At 41.5% G+C, this 27,974-nt stretch overlaps 1 protein-coding gene across 3 annotated transcripts in view; it reads right to left on the bottom strand.

The window, feature by feature from the left end:
- The window catches only part of ANKS6 (ankyrin repeat and sterile alpha motif domain containing 6), a 48,739-nt gene extending 25,295 nt beyond the window's left edge, over positions 1-23,444 (bottom strand). For 2 of the 3 annotated variants that reach the window (XR_011323911.1, XM_069778771.1), the window contains exons 1-6: positions 23,005-23,442; positions 18,152-18,651; positions 14,001-14,045; positions 10,195-10,399; positions 7,008-7,114; positions 5,394-5,542 (exon numbers count right to left, since the gene is read on the bottom strand). Coding sequence is in view for 1 of the 3 variants with exons in the window: in XM_069778771.1 (XP_069634872.1) it covers positions 5,394-5,542; positions 7,008-7,114; positions 10,195-10,399; positions 14,001-14,045; positions 18,152-18,651; positions 23,005-23,366 (1,368 nt within the window). In the remaining 2 variants the exon portion in view is untranslated. Of the gene's footprint in view, positions 1-5,393; positions 5,543-7,007; positions 7,115-10,194; positions 10,400-14,000; positions 14,046-18,151; positions 18,652-23,004 lie in introns of all 3 variants that reach the window. The other variant, XR_011323912.1, reaches the window with a different exon arrangement.
- Positions 23,445-27,974: the final 4,530 nt, after the last annotated feature.

The raw sequence follows: 27,974 nt of genomic DNA on the forward strand, positions 1-27,974 counted from the left end.
AACTTCCAATTTCATCATCCATTCTTACACTCTTTGGCATCTACGAACTGGCATGTATATTTTCTGCTTTTTAGAGGTGTGCATAGAAGTTTATCCAACCTGCATGAAAGCTTCTCCTTAAGACTTTCAAAATCAATGGCAAACTGGAAGAGTTCTGATAGTATTCCTGTCAAACTAAAGATGCACAATCCATACAGTGCTGCTATACAGATAACTTAAACCCTGCCAGACTGGAAAGACTATAAATTGAAGAAGAGCAAAGCAAGGAAATAGCAGATGTGAAAACACCACAAACCTTAGGACTACTGCACCTAACAACCTCTATCCACAGAGGTATGACATATGTGGAAACTGTTACATGAAAGAACCACCTTTGCTCAAAATACAATTTATCCAAATATTTACAGACTTACACATTTTTACAGGGCAGACAGTGCAAGATGCTTCAAGTATTTCACAGGACATTTCTCTAGACTATACGAGACCTAGGCTATATTAAGATGACCTATACAATCTGTATTAAAGATTATGTGGCTTGTAGGTAAATCAGATTACAAATATCTTCTGATTATTTCTTAGCAAAGCTTCTTCTTCCCTTTCTGGAACAGTTAAAAAAAAAAAAAAGTCAACTAAAAGTGATGATACTTCATCAAGGCAGCGTTACATGATATCCAATCCAGATAACACACTTTCCTAGTTTATTCTTAGCCATTCCTTCTCATCATACATATTCCCCTCTCTCCTTGGCATTTAACGTTTTTCAACTACTTACTGATATATGTCTTCCCAACTGTCATACAGTAGAAGTAATATAAACTGTAAACTTATTCCCCGTAAATCAATCCTTCTAGCAGATAATCATTAAAGAGATTTTAAATCTGCACAAAGCATTAGTAATGGATAGAGTTCTCAGACCTTTGTATCTCTTTGGAGCCATAACTAACAAAGATTTACATTACTTTCAGCTACAAAGACCTGATGGAAAAAGGCAAGAGAGACAAATAGTTCCAAGAAAGCAATAAAACCCACACAGTTCAGCATTTATTCACCCTTCAAAAGGAACTGAAAGGGCAAAAAAATCCATCTAGTTTTAACACAGAGTATTATGAGCTTACAAAAGAGACTGCTTGCACAATGTGGTTTGGTTTTGATCCCTGAAGCTAGCTTGCTTCTGTAACAAAGATCACTTCTAAGTTCCTATCATCTTTGTCACTCTTCTTCACGGTGCTTCTGCTTTGTTAACATATGTTCACACCACAAACTAACCTGAAATGGAGTACGTACAGCCACTATGTTACCATATAAAAAACTATTGCTCTCCTGCAAGAAAGGAATGATAGGGGAGAGGTTCATCTTGTCCTCTCGTGTTTAGAGTACAGTGGTCTGCGCTCTGGAATTTCCAGTCTGCTGCTGCAGAAGGTTGTGGCCTCTCCATATACCCTACCACATCACACACGTACAGAAGCTGGAATAAAGGGCTTTAGACTGAAGCAGCCAAGTAACAAAAATGTGTTTGTGGTTAAAAATAGTGTCTGTCAAAAGGCTGAAATCTAGTAGCAGTGGGAGAAGGCAATACTATAAAAGAAAAATGGTGTTGTCACTAGAGAAATAACTTAGACATTCGTAACAATATTAGGAACGAAAGAATAAGGGGAAGAACTGGAAATCTCTGCCCTCAAACAACTTTAATCTAAAAAAGAAACTGAGTGTGATAATTCACGCTGCTCTAATACTGACATTGAGAGTATAACCTGCTGAAGAAGCACAGGCAGGAAGAGAAGAGAGGAAATAAAATTTTTGTATATTGAAAAGGCACAACTTTGTTTTCAAGTCCACAAAATGGTGCAAAACAAAGGACTTAACAGTTCCTCCACGAAAGGGGGTAAAGAATGAGATCATGGTTATCCACTACATAATCAGTATGTAAAGGAACAAGGGCCTGTATTACACATAAACTACAAATAAAAGAAACACACAACAAAAGTCTACTAGTTAATGACAAAAGAGATCAAACAGAAGACACTGAAAAGGGTTGGGTTTCTTTTGAACTTCAAAAGCAGCCTACTTGTGATCAGATATTTTAGTATGAATACCATTACCAGGAGGAAGGTAGGAATATAAGTGCATTTGCTTAACAGAGGAAGAATATTTAAATAAGCTTACAGGAATTAAAACCAGACAAGACTGATTAAAATTACCCTCGAGTAATTACAGACAACACGACCTCTGAACAAATATTGATTATCTTCAAGATAAGTTAAGAGGATGGAAGAAGTTACAGAAATCAGGCAAAATGCAAATACATAAGCACTCTTACCCCAAAGAGCAAAATCTGAAAATTTACTGATCGAAAAGCTTAACTTGAAAGGACACCGCTGAAAAAACTTTGTATGGCATCACAGCTCATAAGAGACAGCTGGCAGGGGTTTGTTGGGAATGAATCCCACCACATCAATCTCTCTGACAGAATAACTGGTCAAGTGGGCAGAAGGGAGGAAAAGCTGTAACATAGCTTGACTTCAATAAAGCCTTTATTGATATTCCATGTAACATTCACCAAATGACTGAGGAAAGTATGGTTCAAGTAAAATTAATACAAGGTAAGCACCATAGCCAAAAAAACTATTAAGAAATAAATTACCAACAATTTGATCTCAAATTGGGAGGACATATTTCATGGAGTGAAACAGGAGTTTGGAAATGTTCATTAACAACAGCAATAATGAAATGTAACATATTTTGCAGAGTCTATGGAAGACATCTATCTGGACAGTTTTGTGAGCACCTTAGATATTCTAAATTTAAACACTGACAAATTGACATTATTCAGTAGGGGTCAAGCTGACATGTAAGAAGAAGAAATCAAGTGTACAAATACAGAAAAGGGAGTAAGTAGCAAAGCAGCTGCCTGTACTAAAATAAAAAAGAAAATCAGAGTCGTTAACGTATCACAAGCTAAGTAGAGATGCACAGTGTCTTACTGCTGAAAAAAAAAAAAGGTACATTTCACTGGTAACAGCATGAAGCACACAACTGTGCAAGAGTTTTTGTACACCACTATGTGATACTGAGACCCTAGCTGGAATGTCATTACTTGTTTTGGATCCCTCACCTTGACAGATATAGACAAATTAGAAATAGTAAGTTTAGGAAACATAATGTGCAAACAAGTAAATTTGAATGAACTATTTTTATTTAGTCTAGAAAAAAAAAACCTGACAAAAATATGAGAGTTCTTTCAGTATTTATGTAGTTCTTATAAAAATGAAGGTGGCCTCCGAATGAGAATCAATGAACTTAATACACAGCAAGAGAGATACAGATTAGATCAGTGGAGAAAAATTCTGACTGCAAGAAGAGTCAAGCAGTGGAACTGGGTGCTGACAGAGACCATGGGACCACGGGATCCCTTCACCACAGTAAAAGAAGACAGAACAGAAACTTCAGTCAAGGATGTTCTTGGCATGTTCATTCTGTCTCCTTATATAGAGGTAGATGAGCCTCTTGAATTCCCTCTCATTTTTACATGTCCATGATTGTGTAGACCCCACATTCCATCATTTGCAGTGATATAGACAGAAAATTTATGTACTGGCTGAGTCACCATAAATATCTTTTGTTTACAGTCCTGGCTCAGCACAGAGCAGTTGTCCACATGGAAGCACTGTTGCTACAAAACCCAGGAGAGGTCCCTCACTTCAGCACTCTCTTCCCATGCTGGTGAACATTTGTAAGGAGAGTAAGATATGTAACATACTTGTGGTCAGACAGAATGGTTAATAAAGCATTAAGCAGTGATGGAAGAGGGGGTTATATTGGCTTTCAGGTTATATATGTATATAACCAGAGAACTATACAGAATACTATTTCTGCTGAAAAAGTGCTTAAGACTTAACTTGTAAACACTGTAATATTTTGTAGTTTTGAGACCAAATACTTAAACATTCCACACATCAAAATATTAAATTTGTGTCAGTACTCATGTGTACATCTTTATTATTAACAAATCTTGTAATTTTTTTTCATTTCACTTCATAATCTTTTACGACCCTAATCCAAACTTTTGTGTCATAATACTGCAAGAATAGCAATCCAACCTGTTGTTGATCTGTACTCCACAACACCAAAAGCTGTTCTGACAAGCTCCCATTTAAGTAACTGCATTCTTAAATAGGTCCATCTAAATTGATACTGAAGTTGTATCATATCGAATAATAGAATAAACATATGAAAATAACCACTTGTTGCTTCTTAGTTAAAACAGATTTGAGCTGAAGTAGAACTTTAAATGGTTCATGTCAACCATTCATGTCAACAATAGCCTGGAATCACCATGTGTGTTTCCAAGACCCTGATAGTATTTATCCTAAAAATGTGAGATCATGGACTCAAGGAAATTCTGAGGTACACCACAATCAAAAATTATTCACCTAAATAAAAACCAACAGCAACAACAACAAAACAAACTAATACTTTTTCCTTCTCTTTTGCAAATAGACAATCCAAGTTGCAATCTCTTTAAGTGGCATTCACTTGTTCTGACTCTATGTTGTTTCCTATTGGACTACTGCCAATTTCAAGTTAAAAATACAGCATGCCAGAGGACATGTAAGCCTCAACAGCACACTCTTCATATTAAAATCCCTGCTATGATCTTCTTAATTTTCAAAGTCAAAAGCCTGTTTCCATTTATGGTTGAAATGAAGTCTACCATCTGTCCTAGAGGCAGACAAGATGTGTAGCCTCTAAGTCTCTTGGTCTGTCCCACACAGAGTCCCAGGAGTATTTTCAAGTACATTACCAGAGCTTCAGTTTCCTTCCTAGATCATCCTTCCTTCTTCTAGGGTCTACTAAATACCATAAAAGTAAAATAGAAGAACTACTGCTGCAATTCCTCCATAGAACAAACATATAAATAGGCAGTTTCCCAGTATGTTAGGAGATACTAGCCAAATCCCCATAACACATCCACTCCAATTAAAAAAAAAAAAGTTAGTAATGAGTATAAAGAATCTACTAAAACTGGAGTACATTTGCATTTTAAAGGCAGACTTATAATTAAGATCATAATGGAGTCAGTTCCAAACTTATGAACATGATACCTTCCACTACTTAGTTATGACATCTGTGTCTAGGCACTGAAATGCTTTGATGCAAACTCTTCCTTAAAAGTCTTCCCTTTGCCTTGCCATCTGACAAAAAGAAAGCTAAACACATGCTGCATTTCGTAAAACAAGGAAGTGCTATGAACAAGGAATTCAGAACACCCCCACCCTGCAAAAAAAACCCCAGTTACTTATTAGATCCAACGTACTTCTTAGCAATGACTTTCTCTGCTTCAAAAATTATAGGAAACAATGCACTGGTTATTTATTAAGAGTGAATATATTTACCTTTAGACCTCCTTTGTCATCTGGCAACATTGGGACATTTAAGGATTGCCTACTTCTGGAACAGGGCAAAGATGATCTGTTGTTCAGTTTATTCTTGTCTTTGTCTACTTGCATGCATGCTGATGCCAGTAACCGTACAAGCTCTGTGTCTAAAAGAAAACAAATTAAGATAATGTTTAGTCTGTTTTGCTTTCCCAAATTATGACTGATAAACTGACACTTTCCCTATAAATCCCATGTAAGTAGTAATTGATCTACCTCTCAAAGACAAAGCAGATGAAACCCCAAAACCTTCTTTTTTGACCCAAGTTTCCCACACCTTCTCCCCACACAAGGAGCTGTAGTCTTACCATCACCTCTCTAAAGGTATTTATCAATATAAATAAGCATGCTATTCAGTTGGAATCAGTCATGTCTGACCAAGTGAACTGCCTCCTCTTGCACTTTTTGAAGTTAAGAACCATATTGTGATGCTCCCTTTTCTCACCTGACACAGAAGAGAGTAGAGAAAAATGAATATTCTTTCTTCAAGCGTAGGTTGCAGAAAAGAAGCTTGAAATTAAATCCCAAAGAGAAAGGAGATGTTCAGCCTGGATACTGAAGGGACTGAAAAGACATGGTAAGAAAAAAGCTGGACAACAAAAATTAAGAAAAAAAGCAAGGAAGAGGAAGAAAAAAGAACAAGCATGAAATGAGGACAGGAAAGCAAAAAATACTCTGTAAATCTGTATTTTACACAGAAATCAGGGAAGACTTTCAGAAGGGCACACAGAACTGACCTACACATATAGAGAGAGAGAGACAGGTAAGAAGACAAACTACTCTGTCCTACAAGAAGTTAGTTACAAAATAATTCACTGTATGTATTTTCTGAAATTTCATACTATTAGAGATCTACATTTGACAAAGGAAAGGTATCTGCTAGTGACCAAAACCACCATAATGAGTAAATACAGAGAAAATAAAACATTAATTCCATCAGCAGTAGTGTTTTTTGGCTTCAGATAAAGCAATCCAGCTACCAGGCAAGCTTAACAGTGACAAATTATATAGGCTAAACAAACTACAACAAAAACTAAATGTGTTTCATTGAAGTCTCCTCAAAACACGCTGCCTATTTCTAAAGTACTCCCATAAAAACAACCTGAAGTGTGACTTGTTCTCAGCCTTTACAGACCTAGTGCGAGGTTTAGCCAGGAGTTCACTAGTTTTGTTCTGACTGCACTCTCTTTGTCCTGTCCCTTTAGTGCTCTTTACTGAGTGGAAACTTCTAGCTCTAGTTCACAGCTCTGTGCTAGTGACACTACAGAATACCTGGGCCACCGCAGTCAAATGCCACTGAAGTGGCTCTGGTGGTGCCACGAACACCACATTTTGGAGCATCTTCAAAAACACAGGAAGAGGAATGCACAGAATCTTTTATCCCATAAATGTATACACTCATCTAACCAATTAACTCAAAACTCACCAATTTCAGGCAGTATCCTTTCTTGGTCCAGTCCAGCCCAGACTTCAGAGGATACTTCCTAGCAACTTTAATGTATTTTCTAGATTGGAAGGGATGTTTATCCGTTTATGTTGTACATTCCTTCACTGTTCTTTGGAATAACATACCTGGATCATTCAGCAGCATTATTAGGTCAAAAGCTGTATATCCATTTTTTGCACGAAGATTGACGTCAGCTCCTTGATTTAACAAATACTTTACAACATCTTTGTTTCTTTAAGGGAAGAAAAAAAAAAAGGCATTGCTCATGTTAAAAAAAAAAACCAAACCAAAACCCAAAAAACTCCCCTCAAAACCTAATACTCTATTTTCATCCTTTTATACCATTGCTCCTCAATTAGAGATCAGACTTTTTCGTTCTGTATAGCTAACCACGTCTAAAATTTGTTCACAAACTATTCAGAAGCTCCCATGATTCCTTTGTCAGTCACTGTTTACTTGCTATGAATTACACTAATCAACATGCAGAAAGTCAGCCTAAAAAAAATAATTGAAACAGTCAGTTTCTTAAGCTGACCCTTTGGAACTGGCTCTAGAATTTGTTGCCAAACACCTTCCCAATGAAAAGCCATTAATGCCTAGGACAAAAAAGCAGATGGAAAGACAAAGGTCAGTCCAGCAGTCATCATATGCCATCAGTAATACTTCAACACAACTTCATATTCAGAACAGGTAAGAAATTGCATACAGAAAAACCAAAGTGACTGAAGATAATTTATGAACTCCAAACAGTACTTCACTTAATTAGAGATATATACTATATAATTGAGAAAGCACATTACCACTTCCTTCAAATGTTTAACATGCAAAAACAATCAGCATTAAATGATAACCAACACAAACACCTTCCAGCAAAAGCTCATAAAAGCTAGTTGCATAAAAGCAACTACCCCGTTCCCTTTAGTCCCTCTCATATACCTGAATAAATAAGCAGGACTTGCCTTGTGGGTTAAAAACAATACCATAATTCAGCCTACAAAATAAGTGAACAGACAACAAAGCAAGGGAAATCTCCTTTTGAGCAGGGACTGACCTTGTATAAAGCCAAACTCTGACACGCATAAGCAACACAGAGCAAAAATGTTCTTAAGCAGGAATAGGTGACTGCAAACTCTAATACTGAAGCTGACAAACAGATCTCAACCTCTCCACTTCAGAGCATTAACTTCTTAACATACAGATGAAGGTTTCACTTCTGAACTCACTCCAGACCAAATCAATCTAAAATGGGAGGAGGAATGTTCCTCCACTCTTCTAACAAAAATTCTGCTTATCCTCACTACAGCTCCTTTGCATGCTTCCCATTACTTCTCTTCTCTTCCTCAAAACTGTGTCATCCCTTATTCGTCATCCTGCTTTCCAGTCCTGCACCTTGAGGGCACACAGAGACACAGTCCTGCTCCTGGCTCACACAGACCTTGCCCACTCCCTCCTTCAAACCAGAGACCTTCCACACCACTGTTGCTCCCGAGAGAGAGTAAGCTGAGGCTCTGTGGAGGCTAAAGATTTCCAGTTGTTCTGAAAATTCGCAACTGGCCCATGCCGACTAAGGAGAAAGGCTAGGACGCAAAGTACAGAATTACAAGCGTAAACATTTATTCACGCACGAGGTGTCCCAGCCAAATTCGGGCACCCCAAATGTGGTTTTACACAGGGTTCTGGTACACTTTGAGCATTTAAATACAACATGATTTGACTAATCACCAACACCCACACTACCGATTTACTAAACATAGTAAAACTTTGCAAAGCAACTATATTTCTGCAGTATTCTTGCTGCTCATCTATTGATCCAGATGTTCCTGGAGTCGGTCATGCTATTGTTACTTATCTATGATACCAGACAACACTGGGAAGGCCTCAAAGATGTCTTAGAGGGGCTACGATGCCAGCATTATCCTTGTTGACTAGGGGTATCTTTCATCCTTCATGGACAGCTCTAAGTCTCCAGGAAGCCAAGTCCTTATTTCCAGGGCTGGGACATCCTTCTGGTCCTTCCACTGAGCCACTGTCCTTTAGTTTGTTTTACTTAAGCATGAACAATACCAAAGTCTCCAGTAAAATTTCACTACCTTAAACATTAAATGTACTGACAAAGTTAATACAATTTCATGCTATAAAGACTGATTGATATAATAGGGAAGGGAATTTTCCTAACAGTCCTCCAGGAAAGGGAAAGGGCAGTATCTGAACACACACAACACTCAGCTATGCTCTGTGCCTCCACAGACAAGAGGAGTGCGTGAGTACTGGCATGGGGACATGCCAGCAGCCCTGCACATCACTTTCTGCTGGCTGGAGTAGAGATTCCACCTGTGTGTTGGGGTGGCTGCTGCTAGCAAAACGGCTGCACCAGAAAAACTAATCTACAGGCAAATGCCCATCGCTACTATCAGTACTGCGTTGGTGAGGAAGCAGAGAATCTCATACTATGTAGGTCCCAGGAACTACTTCAGGATATTTCACAAAGCAATGACAACTTGACCTCCTATTTTTCCCCTTTGTTGCACTTTCACAGTCCAGTGAGATTTGCTGACTAAAAATAAAAGCCGGTGCAGAATACCTGCATTTGTACAATTAATGTGAGCATTACCAGGCAGTGAGGTGAATCTTCACCTTGCTGAGGGCCTTGTCTACAACAATGGAGAAAAGTTCACCTTCCTAAACTGTATATCCTGTATTCAGACAACGCCAAGTATATGACAGAGATCACATGTGAAGTATCAGGCCAGTTTCTGGGGTTTGACTCTGAAGTGGCTACCTGCATTCATAAAGTAGCTTTAGAGAAAATGACAATCCGTTCTCCAGTGGGCACATTTCAGAAAGCTCCATGAAAACTAAAGGCTAAATAGAGGAACATAAGTACGGTTTTAAGACTGGAAAAGATGGTGCATACAACGGTGGTTGCCTTGAAGTTTCACAACTTGACTTAGGCCTACAACCCTGGCAGGGAGTGATACTATCTTACAAAACACTAAAAAACATCAAAGGATGGAAGTTGAAATCTGCACCAAAGCTCCTAATGCCTGCCTGAAGCACTATGTTCACAGCACTTACTGAGCAAGATTCAAGTTCCCAAATGTGCCACTCATTCTGAAATCTAAATGGCATTCAGGTCTGCTCTGAAAAGCAGAGGACAGTGCAGGAGTCATGGAAATTGAGGTCACAAGTCTCTCAGTTTCTTCTAAGACCCTTCTGCTTCCAGAGTCAGTATCAAAAAGATTTTTTTTATATTGGCATGTAAGAAGAATGAAACTTCTTTACTGCTAGACCCAAATACAGCACACGTCTTACCCGTGGTATGTGGCCTGCATTAGTGCTGTCCAGCCATGAACATTATCCTGTTTGTCAATATCGGCATTTTTCTCAACAAGTAGCTGAACAAGGGGCAGCTGTCCAGTTACAGCTGCAATCATTAATGGAGACGCGCCATCAACGTTGGTAATATTGACCTGGCTTGGGTCTTCATCAATGATCTCTTTAACCAGCTGAAAGTTTCCTGCAAAACAGTGATAAAACATAATCTATGTGAGCAAAAGAGAACTGCTTAGCCGCTGAATTAATATGTATTTTGATTTGCTGACATTGGTCTACATTTAGTGGCATTAAACCAGAAAAATAAAGTACTAGAGCAACCGCAACACTAAAGCTAAGTATTTGTACTCATCGTTGGGTCTTTTAGTTAATCAGTACGTTTTCCCAGGCTACACGAATTGTGGCATAGGCACAAGGCACTGTTTTCCCTCATTTTCCCTACCTGTACACTTACAGTACAATCCCATTACAAGAATAATTTTCTGAAATTAACAACTAAGCTATAAAGGCTGTATAAACTGCAGTGCATTCCACATACGAAGACACAAGTAGGGAATATTTCTATTAAATTGTCATAAGATGATGTCATGCAGGGAAAACCGATGATGCTGAGACACCATGATTTGTCCTTCAGCAGGGTGAATGAAGATCCCTGTTCCATTTCCATAGGCTGAAATCCCAGAAAGCAACAATTTTATAATCAAAGAGAGTGGGTAAAAAGGCACTCTGAAAGGTGGTAGAGGCCATCCCTTGCCTTAAGCAGGTAGAACAATGCCATATGTCATACTGACACATAACTCCTCTTACAAAGGTAGTTCACTGATTCCAAACCCCTCTATTGAGAAAATTCCACAACCTCTCAAGGAATTAATCTATTCCAGTGCTCAACTTTCTTATATTGAGAAAGTTGTTTTTTAACTCTGCCTCCAATATTTAAACTAAATCTCCAGTGCAAAAATTCCCTACTACCTTGCTCAAGCGTAAGGTGTTATTCCTGTCATCTTTCTAGTTCTTTAAAAGTGAACCTAATGTTCAAGCTTCCACATAAAGAGGCTGGTAGTCACTGAGTTCTTGTCTAGATTACGAAAAGCAGTATAAAATATGCTACTGAACATATTTTAACCAGGTAGTGCGTTTTTTTCTAAATCTTAATAAAAGTAGGAGCAAGCACTTTTTAAAAACATATGAGGTAGTCAGGATTATCTTAAGCAGAGAGCTTAAGCTCACCCACCTCCCTTACTTTTTTTAATGACATATGGCAGGCAAAAGCAGGGAAGAAGTTAAGAGGAAAAAAAGATCTGTGACTGAATATGTACCACCATAGGAACAGAGGCAAGAAGCAGCAAATCATCAACTGCCATGCAAATGGGAAAAATTCTCACCTTTAAAAAAAACCTTCAGATGGTAAACTGCTTCATGACATGGGCTGCCTTCAACTCAATCACAGGCATGAACATTTACCTTGGAAAGCCAGTCAGAATCCCAGACAAACCCTGCAGGCACTTAAAGGCATGCACTGAAACTAACACCCACCCATGCCACTCGGCTAATTCCTTGGAACGGGAAAGACACAAAAGCACAGAACTACTTTTTTTATGTCCCAGTTTAGGAGAAGACAGCAGGTGACTTTTTGAACACAGACCCACATCACAGACTTTGTTAAACAGAAATCCTGGAACCTACAGTGACTCCAGAATTGACTTTGAACTCTAGCCTGGACACTTCTTAACTTAGTGAGCTTTTTTTTTTTTTTTTTTTTTTTTTTTAAACAGTGCTGCCATCCGTAGCCAAGTATTTCAGAAAAAACCCAAAAGGAGTATGCTGACCAGTACTGATTTGGCTCCCTGCCCTAAGACTCCTTCCAGCCCAGCACTAACGTTTTTCAATCTCAAACTAAAAGTCACAGGGGTACAATAAAGGCAGCTGAACTCTCTAAAATCTAACAGACCTGAGGCTTTTCCAAGAAGAGGTTTTGGTAGCTTACATGTGAAGAGTTGACATTTAAGAGAAAGATTAAATGGCTACCTGTCACCTCCTTCTCCACTATTACGTCTGCCCATTTCCAGTTCTGGTAGCCTGAAAAGCCATAAACTTCCTGAGAGAGCGACTTACAATGGTTAATTGAAAAGCAACTGTTAAACTGTTGTACAAACCCAGGATGAGATCTGAAAGCTAAGGCCAGGCTTCACCATTTAAAAAACACTTCTAACTTTTCAATATGAATGCAGCAACAATAAAACTTGGAAGATAACTGTTGATTTAAAGATGCATTGCTGAAATCCATTTGGACAGATATTCAGAAAAAATGGCATTTTCCTTCACAAAAATCACTCACTAATAATAATAATAATAATAATAAAAGATCTAAAAATCCGTAAGAAACCCTGAAAGTTGCTAACTCAGAGCTCTCTTCAGGTTGCAGCTCCCTGTCAAAAGCAAGAAGGTGAACCATACCAAAGGCTTTGTGATTATGTTACAGTCAGGAGCGGGTACATGGACAAAAAAGCTGGAATGAGAGGTAGTTGTGCTCAACTCTAAAGCTTACTTGTTCTGTATGCACACATCACAATCAGGAGGGGTAAAGCCGGCTTTCAGTATGCTATGATCAGATTTTCTATACCACAGATGTAGAAAGCACAGCACCAGTAAGGATTATTAGGTCCACTGCACACGCAAGGCTGTATTACCAGTGTTTCCTCATTGTCTGGGGCATCTTGGTCCCAAGTAAGGGCAGGCTGACTGGAGAAGAGACCCATCTTAGGTCTGATGGGACACCTCTCATGACTTCACTGCACATAAGATTTAATCTCACATGGGAGTGACATCTTCCAATACTTGAAGAAAAATATTAAACAGATCTATTAGTAACTTTTCTTTACTACCGAGTGACTGGGTTTTTTTCTGACTGTCTATAAACCTAGGACTGCTGGCAATAGGCTAAACGTGCTATCACATCCCTGAAAACATTTAAATGGCAAAATACCAACTATAAGAGCAGGAATGAGGTAAGGTTCAAATACTGAATCTCTCTAACCTGTCAAAGAGATTGCAAACAGCACAGAGTATTCTGACCTGCAACGTTATCGGGAACCTCAGCAGAAAGTTAACAGTCTTGTTTCCCATGCCAAAGCCAGCAGATAGTAAGCCTCAGGCCAAACCCTTCATCTCAGCCCTTTTTCCTATGCTGGAAGATCCAGGAAAATAGGTAAGCAGAAAGTAGCTTGCCATCCACCAGGCGTGCAACCTATCAGAGCCTGGATCAAATTTAAATCAACAGGATAGCACTGGCTCTTTCCACAGAATGGTTTTACCAGTTGTGTGCTCATGAAAGTCACTCTTGCTCATGAGAGAACAGGCAAGATGTGAGACACTTATTCTTTTCTTGAAGCAACTTTAACAAGCAATTACAATGCTTGTATGGAGTAGAGGCCAGCATGTTTTTTACACCAATTAGCACTTTCGTTTTCATACTTCAAGTTTATGAGAAAGGAAAAAAAAAATTCACATTAAAGGTAGCATGGTCTTGAAATAACTGGAACTATCTCACACCATTTTGGCATGAAAGCCACAACCAGGAGTTCATAAAGATTTTCTCATATTGGAAAGTGAAGAAAAACAAATATAAACTACAGAAATAAATGTATTTTTAAGATGAAAAGAAAAATAAGGAAAAAACCAAAGTCGCATGTAAAAACAGAACATGTCTCGGTTTCCCAAGTTAGCAAACAAAGATGGTCTGAAGTTACAAGAGCCAGACATGGTGGAAGAATCCTGTCAGTACTTACCCAATTTCAAAGCATGAAAGACATCAGGTTGCCTCTTTTCTGTATCTGGAAGAAATATAAATATTTCTGTTAGCAATCACTAAAAAAGCAAAAATTTCTAGTAAAATTTTTATAGCAAAAACTATTAAAAAATTTACGTAAAGGTACTATAAAACATGTGTTTAGACATACATTTAATAAGAAGAAAGAAAGCATTCATAACCTTTTTACTCCCTTTGGGAAGAATGACTCACCTGTATGGTTCTCTGTGCAAAGCTAAAGCTACAAACTATACTAAAGCACCAGTACAGGCCTTTGCCTTTCAATTTCCATCCTCCATCAGGAAATTGTATTTGGAAACTTCTGTGTTTCCTGCCTGGAAGACTAAAATATCAATTAAAGAACCACAGCATGGTTCTGTGGTCTGGTGTAATCCTCTGTACAACAGCAAACACTCAAATAGTACAGGATTATTTTGAAAGGTGACTCAAAAGGAGTTTTACAAGCTATCCCATTTTTATTTCCTCTTGAGTATTGCCAGGTTAATTTGTGAAGGTCACAAAAATAATAGCGATGATTTAACTACACAGCTTGCTATTTGTGCATTAATAGATACTCTTCAGCTCCTAGATCACCATCGCCATAAGAACTGTAATTATTACGAATTTTAATATTTTGAGTGAAGGGTCATTCCTTCAACATGCCTTCAAAGTGCTTTGACACTGCTGACACTATGTATGATGAGGAAAAAATAGTGACATATTTTGCACCTTCCACCGAAGTCAGAAAAATTTATCCCCCTCCATCTTCCAAAGCATTACTGACACTACAGAATCAATGGGGTAAAAAGATTTTAAGGAAAACAATAAGTCGTTGAGAGATTTCCTGAGCCCAATTCTACCATTTTTATGGTAATACGGAAAAGGTTAATGTTCATAGCTTGACTCCAAAGGAAGTAATTTCAAAATACTGAACAAAAGCAATTGCTGGGAAGCCCAAAAATACATGATAAACTCTTATTTTAAGACTGGGAAAGAGAGTGGTGGGTCCTACATTTTCTCCTGGTTCAGAAACTGCTTTTATAGAAAGAACTGTGTATGAGCTCACCATTGGAAAACAGATTTCAAAAGACTAGTTTAGGAAAGGACCAGACTCCATACTTGGCACGCAAAAAGCCTGGAAGAGAGGCAACCTCAGGGACAGGAGACCACAAAGAGATGCCAGAAGTAAGGACTGCCGTCTGGGTAAGCCGAAGCAAGGACAGGGACAGAACACAGGCAACACGCAGGCCATTTCAGGTAGTTCTGAATTTGCTACTGAAAATAGCCTTGAAAAGTGAGTTGCTTTCTTTTCAGAGGCAATTCGCCCTATGTATGGCAATAGATCAGAAGACAAGTTCCTTTTCTGCTGCCTTCTGTATGAAAGAAAGGATGTTGTTTCTTCCCAGGATATACAAGACTCAGTGCTAGGAGGAGACTGAAGCTGTGGTTAAAAACCAATGCAGAAATCTGTGTGGAAGCTTAACATTTTTACCCCCCTCTCTGCCCCAATTAGTTACTACCCTTCTGCTGATGGGAACTCCCCCTCAGCAGAGGTGACAGAAACACTTGTGCTTTAAAGCAAGTCCACTCTCCTAGCTTAAACAGACTTCTTCAATACTTTAAGTCATATGACTACAGAAGACTTTCAAGACTCATGAGGCCAACTCTGCCTGGACATACGTTCTGTATGTGCAAATGTACGGGCAAAGTATAAAGCGCTGCACTAGTGAATCCCACAAATGTCTGATTCTCTGTGTACTGTAACCAACTGATGTCTACTCCTAAGAGACTGGTCATGAGCAAATGTCTACAATCAGCCAGTTCTGTCTGGTGGCGCGGCTGTATGAAAGCCCTAGCTCCAACTTAACCTATGAGTCAACATCTGACTAAGTTAACACCTTCTCTGAAGCACAAACAAATGTCAGATTTTTGTCCTTGCTTCTTAAAGTACAAGGGAAGCTTGACCTGCAGAAATGACACTAAATGTAAATAAAAAGTAACAATTTTGGGGACTGCAGACACATCCACATGGCAGTGTAATACAGACATAATTAGGTAAGATTTAAATAAGCCTATTCGGGTATCACAAGTGGCACAGAGCTTAAAGTAGACTATCCTACCCTACAGGCTTTCTGCCACTATGGCTGGTAGCACCTAGAAAAAGTTATTTCTAGGGCTAGCCACATCCTTAGCTTTCATAGCAAGTACTCCAAAGCTGAAAAATCCAGACGCAGCTCTTCCAAACCCTCTTGCTGAGCGCCATCCAGCACTGGTCTGCATCATAAAGCACAAACACCTTGACAAGTGTCCCCAAACAACCACATACAGAGTAAGGTCTCAATCTCTAAAATGACTTATTGACATTCAAAAGTCCAACACAATGTCCAAACCAAACTGTCTGATTTCAGGAACAGATTTAATGCATTTCTGTTAGCATAAACAAACTTCTGGAGAAGGAAAGAGCAGCAAATCCACAGTACTTTAACAAAACTAACATAAGACATTCATATTATTTTATAGAACCAGCTAGAAAGAAAAGCTTAATTTGGAAAGATATTGGGGGGAGATGTCCACAGTAAGTAAAAAATTTTTAAAAACTAAATTAATTAACAAACTGACAGATGACAGCAAGTAGGTTTCAACCTTTATCTTCAATAAAAGCAAGAATCCTAGGAAATCACATACAAAAACACCTGTCAACAGAATACAAATTTGCTTAGTAATTAAAAAAACAGCTTGGAAAATTACTGGTAAAGACACATAACATACCTTTTTGTCCTTTCAGTTGAGTATATGGTACTGGCTACACTGGTTAATACTGGAGGAAAAACGTTTTAGTCTAAGTTTGCTCACAGCTTCCCAAGCCTTCAGATCCCCAAGTAACAAGACACTAGCTCTCTCTACAAAATCCTGGATTTCTTATATCCTTCCACGCCCATGGCTAAAGCTATATGACCACCACACATTCTTTAATTACACGGTCACAAAATGTTTCTTTACCAGTTCTCGTCTCATTCAGCACACATGATGAATGCAGTAGTGGGCAAAATGAAAAACCATAAAAGCAGCATTTCTTAACTTCATTTTAATTGAGATTTGCATTGAAATAATGTTATTTTAATCTAGTTTTGTACACACACGAGCAGTGTGTGTGCACACAAGCAGGCATATTCATGTCTGAAAGGAGGAGGTTGCTTATGAGGTCCTGAAGTTAATTCAGTATTCCCTTCTCCTTCAAGGAACAGAAAAGTAGGGGACATGCCAACTTGTTATTCATCCATATTAATAATTGGTTTTCTTAGAATACACAGCCCACTTCCAAAGGACACTGAGGAGGTTTCATATATTCAGACAGTGGTAGAAGAAACCGTTACGTTAACCTCATCTGGTTTTCTGCATGTCACAGGCCTTGTATGTGACACCCAGTGAAGACAATTCGATGATGAGTTTTAGAAAGGCATTTAACCTTGATTGCAACTGTTATGAGATTGCACACCTCTACTAAGTCTCTCCAAGTCTAAGCTTCACTGCAAAACATAGTGTCTTATTTCCCATTCAAATTCTTCTAACTTTAAACTCACAGGTTTTTTTTCTTTGGCTGCCATATAAAAAGGCCCTCCAGTATCGGACTTCCTGCCCTTAATGTGGACACTTTCTTAATCACACCTCTTAACCACCTCCTCATGCAACTAGACAGATTGAACTTCTTCAGTCTCTCCTTACAAGGCAGGTTTTCCAGATTTTAACTCTTTTAGGTTTTGAGTCTGCAATATCCGTTCTTTGATATCCTATTCTGCTTTTTATGTTCCTTCTTCAGTGCATTTCAAGTAGGCCTTTGTAATTTTCTTCCTAAATGAGCACCTGGATCGTGTTTTAAAAGCAAAAAATATTTAAAATATTAAAACATTTCAAAATGTTTCACATGATTGTTATTGCAGGACACAAATCTCATCATGCTAACGCAGAGGTAATCTGCTGAAGTTGGGTATTCCTGCCTCACCCAAGGTAGGTGTACCTACTCCAACATTTTCAAAAGAGAAAAGATCATGCACATACAAAATAACCCCTTCAATTTGTACATATGCATCAAAACTTCAAGAACGCAAAACAAAAAAAAATAACACTCCATACCTGCCTGGGGTCTGATCGTTGTGAGAGATTCCAGGTAGTCCTTCATGTCTTTGTGTTTGAAGCCAACAGAGATTTCAAAAGGTGTTTTATGTAGCACATTCAGGTGATCGGGATTGGCACCTTTCTCCATGAGCTGCTGTGCCAAGCTCACCTTTCCACTAACAGCTGCCAGCATTAAAGGACTCCAGCCCATAGTCTTCACAGTGTAATTACAATCAGCTCCCCAGTCTAATAACAGATGTACCACTGCCTCATGTCCATGCTGAGCAGCTGCCATTAGTGGAGTGATATCGGGAAGGTCGTCTCTGCTGCTGTTGAGCATACTTGTGCTAAAATGGTCATAATTGTCTACAAAAGCTCCAGATTCCAGCAACAATTTCACCATGCTGACGTGGCCACCTCTGGAGGCCATTGTGAGGACACTGGCTCCTAATTTATTCTGTGCATTGAGATCAGCACCATTCTCCAGCAAGATGTGAGCCACACTTAGATGTCCGAACCTTGAGAAAAAGAGATAAGGAGGAGAATTAACACCTTGGATGGCAGAAGCTTCTCAAAGAAAACCGACATACTCTGATGTGGCGGGTTAACCCTGGCTGGATGCCAGGTGCCCACCAAAGCCATTCTATCACTCCCCCCCCTCCTCAGCTGGACAGGGGAGAGAAAATATAATAAAGGGATCATGGGTCGAGATAAGGACAGGAGAGATCACTCACCAATTACCATCATGGGCAAAACAGACTCAGCTTGGGGAAAATTAACTCAATTTATTCCCAATCAACCAGAGTAGGGTCATGAGAAATAAAACCAAATCTCAAAACACCTTCTCTCCACCCCTCCCTTCTTCCCAGGCACAACTTCACTCCCGGATTCTCTACCACCCCCCCCACCCCCCCCTGCAGCACAGGGGGACGGGGAATGGGGTTTACGGTCAGTTCATCACACGTTATCTCTGCCACTTCATCCTCCTCAGGGGGAGGACTCCTCACTCGTCCCCTGCTCCACCGTGGGGTCTCTCCCACGGCAGACAGTCCTCCACGAACTTCTCCAACCTGGGTCCTTCCCACAGGCTGCAGTTCTTCACAAACTGCTCCAGCATGGGTCCCTTCCACGGCATGCAGTCCTTCAGGAGCACACTGTTCCAGCGTGGGTCCCCCACGGGGTCACAAGTCCTGCCAGAAAACCTGCTCCAGTGTGGGCTCCTCTCTCCACAGATCTGCAGGTCCTGCCAGGAGCCTGCTCCAGCGTGGGCTTTCCATGGGGTCGCCCACCTGCTCCAGCATGGGGTCCTCCCTGGGGCTGCAGGTGGATATCTGCTCCACTGTGGACCTCCCTGGGCTGCAGGGGGACAGCCTGCCTCACCATGGTCTTCCCCACGGGCTGCAGGGGAATCTCTGCTCCAGCGCCTGAAGCACCTCCTCCCCCTCCTTCTTCACTGACCTGGGGGTCTGCAAGGCTGTTTCTCTTACATGTTCTCGCTCCTCTCTCTGGCTGCCATTTCTGTGTGTCCCAACAACTTTTTTTCTTTCTTAAATACATCATCACAGAGGCGCTACCACTATCGCTGATTGGCTCGGCCTTGGCCGGCGGCAGGTCCATCTTAGAGCCGGCTGGTATGGGCTCTGTCGGACACAGGGGAAGCTTCTAGCAGCCTCTCACAGAAGCCACCCCTGTAACCCTTCCCCCCCGCTACCAAAACCTTGCCACACAAAGCCAAGACATCTGAACACAGAACACTTTGTTACTAAATTGGCCTATTGACTAATACACTACGTGGGATCATGCACACATCACTGAATGTGACAGTGATCACCTTACTGGAGGGCAGCAATCAACAGCTAAGGACTGTAAACTAAACCATTCCACATGTAGCAGTGACCACGTTCATAAACCAGGCACCTCTTTAAGAGGATGTTCTGGTCAAAGCAGCAACATTAGCCTCATTTTCAGCTGCATGACATCAACATGTACCTTCCATAAACCAGAGAGTCACTTTCATCCTCTTATTTCCAGGCCTGTATCACATTCAAGAGTGAAATCCAGTTTGTTTGCAGAGATTTTAATTAAGTAACCTCATTACTATTGAGCAAGTAGAGTAAAAACTGCAAAGAGTCAATGCTTAACCCCCCCCCCCCCCCAAAAAAAACAAACAACCTCACCCAAAACCTTTTTATGAACTGGATAGCCAATCTTTTGTATTTGCATCATCTCTGGCTTTCCAGTTGTGAATGATCAATCAACCCCGAACCCCCACAATGGAAGAAGGCTCAGGGAAGACAGGCATGTGCCCATGAAGCTCAGAGAAGAACACAGTCAGTGGCCACAGCTGTTTTAAAGTAAGCTAAACTTCTCTCAACACAAAGGGGACCAGAGGGTGGCCTTTGTTTTAGAGAAATGGCTCTATCAGCAGAGCGGGACAACTGGCTGCATGAATTGTCTTCCCTAAAACAATCAATAGAAAGTACTATCCTCCTGAGACAGCCAGACCAGCATGGGGGAAGCTCAGCCCAACACAGAGCACCAAAACTGAGCAACCAACGAGAAACAAATTTTGAAGAGAGCAAGGGGCTTGAGCTGGCTCCCAGCCACCTATTCCTCCCGGGCAACTGGGGACGCCCAGCATCGTGACAGCGAGCATACAGGGACTGGTAATGGGCATGCTGCTTGTCTTGTGGTTCAACTGTGCATTGCAGCTGCTGCGTTAGGCTTGTGTTATGATTTCAGGAGATTGCTGTATCACTAGGCTAAATTAGAATGCTGTGTAACATCAAATATCTTCCAATAAGGAAACTTGGTATTAAAGCATTAAACCCTCCTTGGGTGGAACATCAAAAAGAACTTTCTCAGACTATTGAACTCTGACAGCAGTTTCACCAGTAACCCAGCTTTGATACCACTTGACTATCAGAGGCTCTGGTAGTTTGTCAGTAAGCAAAGGACAATCATGCAAGCCATACACCCAAGCAGCTAGCTAACCGTGAGAAAATGGAAACCCTTTACCGTTCCTCAGCTGAGTAATCCCACATTTTAATAAACGCAATACATTGACAAGACGTGTATTCTGTGCTCTTGTAGCAGATATCATGCATTACTATATGCTTGTGCAGCGTTTAACACAATCAAACTTTGATCCTGAAAGCAGCCTTTGTACACTGCAGCAAAGCACGTCTTAGTTGAGGAAACCCCAAAGAATGCTACTAACCACCAACAGCAGATACGAGACCAAAACTCCCTATGTTCCCTTCAGAAAGTACATAATTGCAGAAGGAAGCCTCCAGGGCCTGTCTAGTCCCTAGGTCTATCCTGGTAGCCTTCACAGTGTCAATTCAGTAGGAACCGCAAACCCCATACACATGATTAATTTTACGCATATATGCTATCCCCTGTCCCAATTTCAACAGGACTAACCATAGCCAAAAAATGAAACATGTACATAGTTCAAACCTACGTTTGTACAAACACTGCTTCCTTTTTGGTTATCCATTAGAAAGAAAAAAGCAAAATGCTCTTCCACTTTATGCTTGCTCCACAGGTTTCAAAGATATCTACAGTACTTTTCAAATGGCAACAAGTCATTTCTTTAAAACAGTGAGAGGGTTATAGTGATCTGAGTTTACTGTTTTTAGAGAATAAGCGTATGGTTTTCATTAAGGGGAAAAAAAACCTAAAAATGTTTCTGCAACTTTTCTCCTTTTTTTTTTTTTTAACCTTCATAAAATAAAAAAAATTGTTGAACCTTGTCTTCCTTGTTCTTGCTGGGAAACCAGCTGTGTGACTCATTCTTTGGGAACTTTCTATGGGCTTTAACTGAAAAGAGAAATGTTGACTTTGAAACAGACTCGACTCTTCCAAGCATTTTTAATCTGTTATGAAACAAAAAATAAAAACCCAAAACATTTCTCAGTTAAGCACTCCATTACTATGGGAAAGCACTAGCCTCCAACCTTGCAAAACGCATCTGTAAACCCACGGGGTACCTGTATACATCAAGATAAGCACCAGCATTAGCAATACGGGGACCTCCCACAACCCAGCAGCGGGTTACATGAAGCACGGAATCATCAAACCAGAAAACAATCCAGTTTTGTCATTAAAACCCTCAGCAATGATTTTCCACATCCTCCAGTGAGCCACTTAGGAAAAAAAAAAGGAAAAGGCAAGTGAAATTAATTATTTCTGTTTGCCTCGGTATGTTTTATGCGAGAGGTGAGTTTTCAACAGGTAGGTAGACACAGACACCCCCCAAAAAGTGACAGAACACGAAATAAGGGTGCGCACGTATCTTATTTCCACAGAAGGAAAGAGGAGAGCAGCGTTTTCGCACTCAGGTTACCTCCCGACCGCGATTCCGCACCGGCTTTACCCAAGAAAGAGCACGCACGGTTTCAATCACCGCATCCTTAACACAGATAAGGGAAAACCTAACTCCCCGGTGTAATATTTATGCAAACCTAAACCCGACAGCCCCTCCTCACCCACCACCGGCGACGCTAACAGGTGACCGCCGGCATCCCGCTCCCCGGGATAACCGGGGGCGAGCGGCCGCGGCCTACAACATGGCGCCTCCCCGCGCGCGCTCTCTCACACACACACGCTGACCCGCCTGGAACACCCCCGGCGCTCCCGGGCGCCCTCCCCCGGCCCGGGGAGCGGCATTTTGAGGGCGAAGGCGCCGGGCGCCGGCGGCAGCCCCGGGGCGGGGGAGGGAGGGCCGCCGAGGCTGCGCCTCGGCGGCCCTCCCTCCCCCGCCCCGGGGCTGCCGCCGGCGCCCGGCCGCTGACTAGGCCGGTGCCCCGCGGCGAAGCGGGATGGCGGCCGGAGTCTCCCTTCTGTCTCCCCGATCCCTCCCCTACCTGGCCGCCTGCATGAGGGGGCTCCATCCGTAGTGGTTCGTGCTCTGTACCGAAGCTCCCTTCCGCAGCAGGAACCGCACCAGCTGCTCGTGTCCCCCCGCCGCGGCGAACTGCAGCCCCGTGTTGCCGGCCTCGTCGGTGCAATCCACGGCTACGGCGGCGGTGGTGATGGTAGCCGGCGGGGCGGGCGCTTCCCCGCGGGGCTCCGCCGCCTCCTCGGTACCGCAGGAGGAGGGAACCGCCGGGTCGGCCGTGGTGCCGCCGCCGGGTAACCCCAAAAGGCGCCGGGCGGTTTCGCAGTCGCCCTGCTCGCAGGCGCGGAGGAAGAGCTGGACCTGGGGGGGTACCCCGCACTCCCCCATGGGCAGAGCCGCCGAGGACCCGAGCGCCTCGGCCGCCCGCCCGCCACCGCCGGGAAGGCGGCGGGGAGGAGGGGACTCGGCTTGGCGGGAGGAGGCCGGCCGAGGGCGGCCGCAGCGCTCCGGCCGTTCTCTCGCATCGGCGGGGAGGGGCAGCCGGGCTGGGCCGCGCTCCTTCGGAGCCGGCAAGGGGCTTCCCGACCCGGGGCCTCGGAGCCGGGTCCCCACCGGGCCGCTCCGCTTGGCCCAGCCATTGCCCGGGTCACCGCGGCTCCTGCGGCTTTCCCCAGGTGTTTTCTGTCATCCGCTCGCACCTGGGCCGCGGCCGTTTTGCACACCCCGTTCCCACTGCCTTACAAAGAAAGGTCTCCTCTGCCTTACGGGTGTTTCGGCCTGCGGTCATCGCAGCAAGCCTTTGCTGTGGGGCTTATTCGCTCTCACCCGGCAGAACAACCCCTTTCTCCTGCTTCTTAACACTTCTTCTACAGCCAGGTGCGGTCCCTCTCTGTCAGCCCCGCTCCGCTTATGGGATGCTTCAGCCTTTACTTGCACCTTCCTACTTCGTTTTCCCTTCAGCTCAAAACCACTCTCTTCCTTCACTGAAATACAGGATTCACAGTTGAGCCATTGCCCAAAGAAACAAATTTCCCACCCTCTGATAGCACCAATCCGTCAGGCTTGCGGTTTAAAGAGTTTGAGCGTAAAATTGTGATTTCTTGTGGCGTTTCTAATTATCTTCTCACTAGCTTGAGACTCCCACGTAACCTGACATTTTTTCCAGGTTATATTGATTTACAAAGTGAGGGGGAAAAAAAAAAAGCACCGATGAAATAACTCTTGAACTGCAGTTGACCAGTCAATTAAGGATATTGTGTTGTGTCTCTGTAAGTTTGGGGAGGTTGTTCTTTATTAAAATCGGTGATTTCAGTGTCAGAACATGGCACTTATTACAGCAGTAGAGGGCTTGGGAACAAGAGGACTAGGGTTATGGGGAGTGTAGTGAAACCACCAAATGCCACTAAAATGAAGCCATCCCCCAATTTTAGGCAGTGACTTCCATATCCTCCAAGTTATATGGCTTTCTGCCTTTGATCCACTTGCAAATCCAGATTGCCAGACCATCATGGCAAAGGGCCAAACAAGTTACACTTGGAGAAAGACTCCAGCAAACGAGTACTGGCTGTGTTTATGAACTTGAACCAGGGCTCTGGTAAACTACCGTTCACAGCGAAGGAAAAAAATAAATTACTTGCACCTTTGCAAATTTATCATTACAGAAGGAATAGGACAAACTACTAGACAGGGTAAATATTCAGCGATGCTTCCTCCACTATAGATACCATGTGTTAACTCATGTAAAATATGTAAATATTTAACATATACACTTATGATAAATAATTTCCTTAAGCATAAAGGTGCTTATAGTGGCCATCATCAGAGGCAAAATACATGGCTAGGTAGACTTTTGGTCTAGCCAGTACAACCATTCTTAAGTTACAATAGGATGAGGAGCTTGCCACTATCAATAAAGCTGGACTGGACTGTGCAAGATTTCAGAGCTTGGAAGAAGGGAATGGCAAGAGTGATTAATGCAATATATTATTCATGATTAAAGAAAACTGGGTCATACTTACCACATCAAAATGCATGCACGGATGTAGTCCGATTAGTGACAGGATCACTCCAGTTTATCTTTGAGATAAGCTACTGAACATGTTGGTTGTACAAATTTATGTCATGTAGCTGATGATTACGGCATCAAATTCTACTAATGGTTTGAAACTCCAGACAAAGATATCATGAATGTAATTAGGAACGTAACAGCAAAAGATGCAACTCTTATTTTAAGAGACTCCTAAGTAAGCAAGAGGAAATATTTGCTGGGGTTTACAAAGTGAGAGAGGAAATTATTTGTGCTAAATTCCACTGCTGTCATCTGATGGTCATTACTATCTTCAGTCAGCATCCTAGGCATTTATACAGATATGATCACTCAGTGATTTCTGCCACTGATTGAGAATCAAAATATCATGAGGCAAGGGAAAAATAATCAGATCTCTTTGGAAACGAATAAAGTGCTATAGAATATTCTCACAGTGATGCAGTACCAAGCTCCCTGGAAAATATAGGACTTGATTTCTTCACCAAGGAAAGAACAACCTAAGCCTTTCAAACTGTTCATTAGGGTAAGATGATGGAGACAGCTTAGGTTGGAAGGTAATACAAGAGAAAACAAAACCAAGATTCTCAAGTGCAGATTGTGCATTAGTCGTTCAGAAGGTTTGTCCAAGCTGCATCTGGTTTGTCCAGTCAGTGAAAAATGCCTTGCTTTTGATGAGAAATTCCTTCACATCACCAATGTGCTAATTTGTATAGGTCAGTGTTGGATTGCTCTGAGGTTAAAATAACTTAAAATGACAGAGAAAAACCTGATGAATGAAAAAAAAAGACTTTAGACTAAAGGAGATGAGAAAAGTGCAAGGAACACAACAGGCTCACCAAAAAAATAGAACAGGTAAGGCAAGAGTAAACGTGAGGTCAACATTTGTGAAACTTTTCTAACTGAAGTCTCCACTGCAAATGATACCAAAACACCAGCAGGGAGATAAATGGGCCAATGTAAGCTTTAGAAAAGCTACTCATAATACAAGGCAACATAAAGGAGATAGACTTAAAGCCATCATTCTGCAAGAGACGGAACTCATCATTTGCAAAACAAAGGCTAGGAAACCATTAGGGTATGTAATGTACCTGTGGAGCAAGTAAAGTAAGTATAATATGGCAAATGTGCAGTGATGTAGACCTACAAATGGGCCAGGTAACACGAAAAAAAATTCTGTTGCTTCTACATTTGGACATGTCCTTATACCATGACACATGAGCAAATTTCTACCTCATAGAATTCAGAATCACATAATATGGAAAACTAAAATTACCGTCATAATCAAAGGCATCTCAGGAAGGGAAAAATGCAAGTAGTCAAGCAATCTGTTCCCCAAAAAAATCCAGGAAACTAGAGATGACTGACTCAGTCATAATCTTCATTATGAAGGTCTGGGGATGATGGCATCTCTAATCCCCAAATATGATGGCATTATTTTCATGGCAATTCAAGGAGTAGAAGGCTTATTTTCTACTGTAAAAGCTTAGTGATGTGAATCGCAAGGAAGTTGTACTTCTGAGAAAAAGAAAACTGAAAATTTTAGCATGTGTTTTGTGTGAAGACTCATATCTCTGCCTTAAAAGGCAGACACATACATTAGAAATACCATCATAGAAAAGCAGATGCTTTTCCAGTATCATTAGACTCGATGTATGTTAACTTTGGTCCTTTCAGGCACAGAAACAGAAATAACCTTGAAAAAATTACTAAAAAAAATGGTGGTAAGAGCCTACAGTATAGGATGACTAAGATTAATTCCACCACGTAATATCCCCTTGAGTTCTTGGTTGAGAATTTTAATCATGGCGTATATAGCAGGTCTCCACTTTGCCTACTATAACCGACTGCTATAACTTTGTGAGGAATTTACTTCATTTATATGTTTCAGAATATGCCATAATTTTGACCAAACTTTCAAAAATTATTTGCAACTCAGTATTTTAACTCACTGTGTCCTCACAAGAATGTATGAAAAAATCAGTCAGCTTTCCAATGTAACAGACCTTCAGTAACACGTCACGTCATACCATATTCCATGTACTGAACCGCAGTTTTGTTCCGATAGTTTTTGACAGTTAAGCTTGCTAGCCATGGCTTCCTTTACGTACAATATCTCTCCTATGGCCTGCAGTTCATGCTTGCTATTTAGCTAAGGAGAACATTTATATATCAACAGTACATACCTATAGCAAGCAAATAAACCGACTGATGCCTTTGGTGTGCATATACTTCCCACCTTTAAGCAAACCTGGCTTGCATATGACCTTTTGAACAAGGTATTTTGTACGTGTACCTGTGTGTTTACGTATATATATGTAGACATACGTACGTACATATGCATATACATGTACTACAGAGATATGCAAACTGGTACAGGTTAGGTCTTCCCCAAGTAATCCACTGAATGCCACCCGTTTTTATTGGCGTGTCAGTATGAGAATTACAGAGCGTTTATCAGTCTGATAGAAGATCCCTGAAATAGCTGACAGTTTCTATCTCACTCATCAAGTCTGTGGTTTTAATCTATTTTTATTTTTAGGCCTCTCTATCCACTGCTCTTCCTCTCATCTAAATTCCTGATACGCTCTTCCTCCACGCTATGCGCCCAGCTTTGCTCTTGACCCAAAGCCTGCCCTGTAAAACAGGGTTCCCGCTGAAGCACCGAGGACCTCAACACCCACCCTCCAGCACAGACCTGCAGCTGGGAAAGCGGGGTGCAGCCCGTTTCGTGTTTTGCTTGTGCTACGCAGCTGTCTCAAATAAAGACGCTTTCAACACAAATACATTAATAAAAAAATCCTTGGCACTGGTAGGACAATGGGCTGAAGAATAATACTTAAAAAATACAGGTGCACTTGTGCTGCCAAAGGAGAGGAAGAGCAGCCAAGGTGGGAGTTTGGGGGGCTGTTTCTTTGCAGGGCAATGCTGTTTTATGCCCAGTTAAAGCG

The sequence above is a fragment of the Haliaeetus albicilla genome, chromosome 3 (assembly GCF_947461875.1).
Source record: "Haliaeetus albicilla chromosome 3, bHalAlb1.1, whole genome shotgun sequence".
Classification (NCBI taxonomy): domain Eukaryota; kingdom Metazoa; phylum Chordata; class Aves; order Accipitriformes; family Accipitridae; genus Haliaeetus; species Haliaeetus albicilla.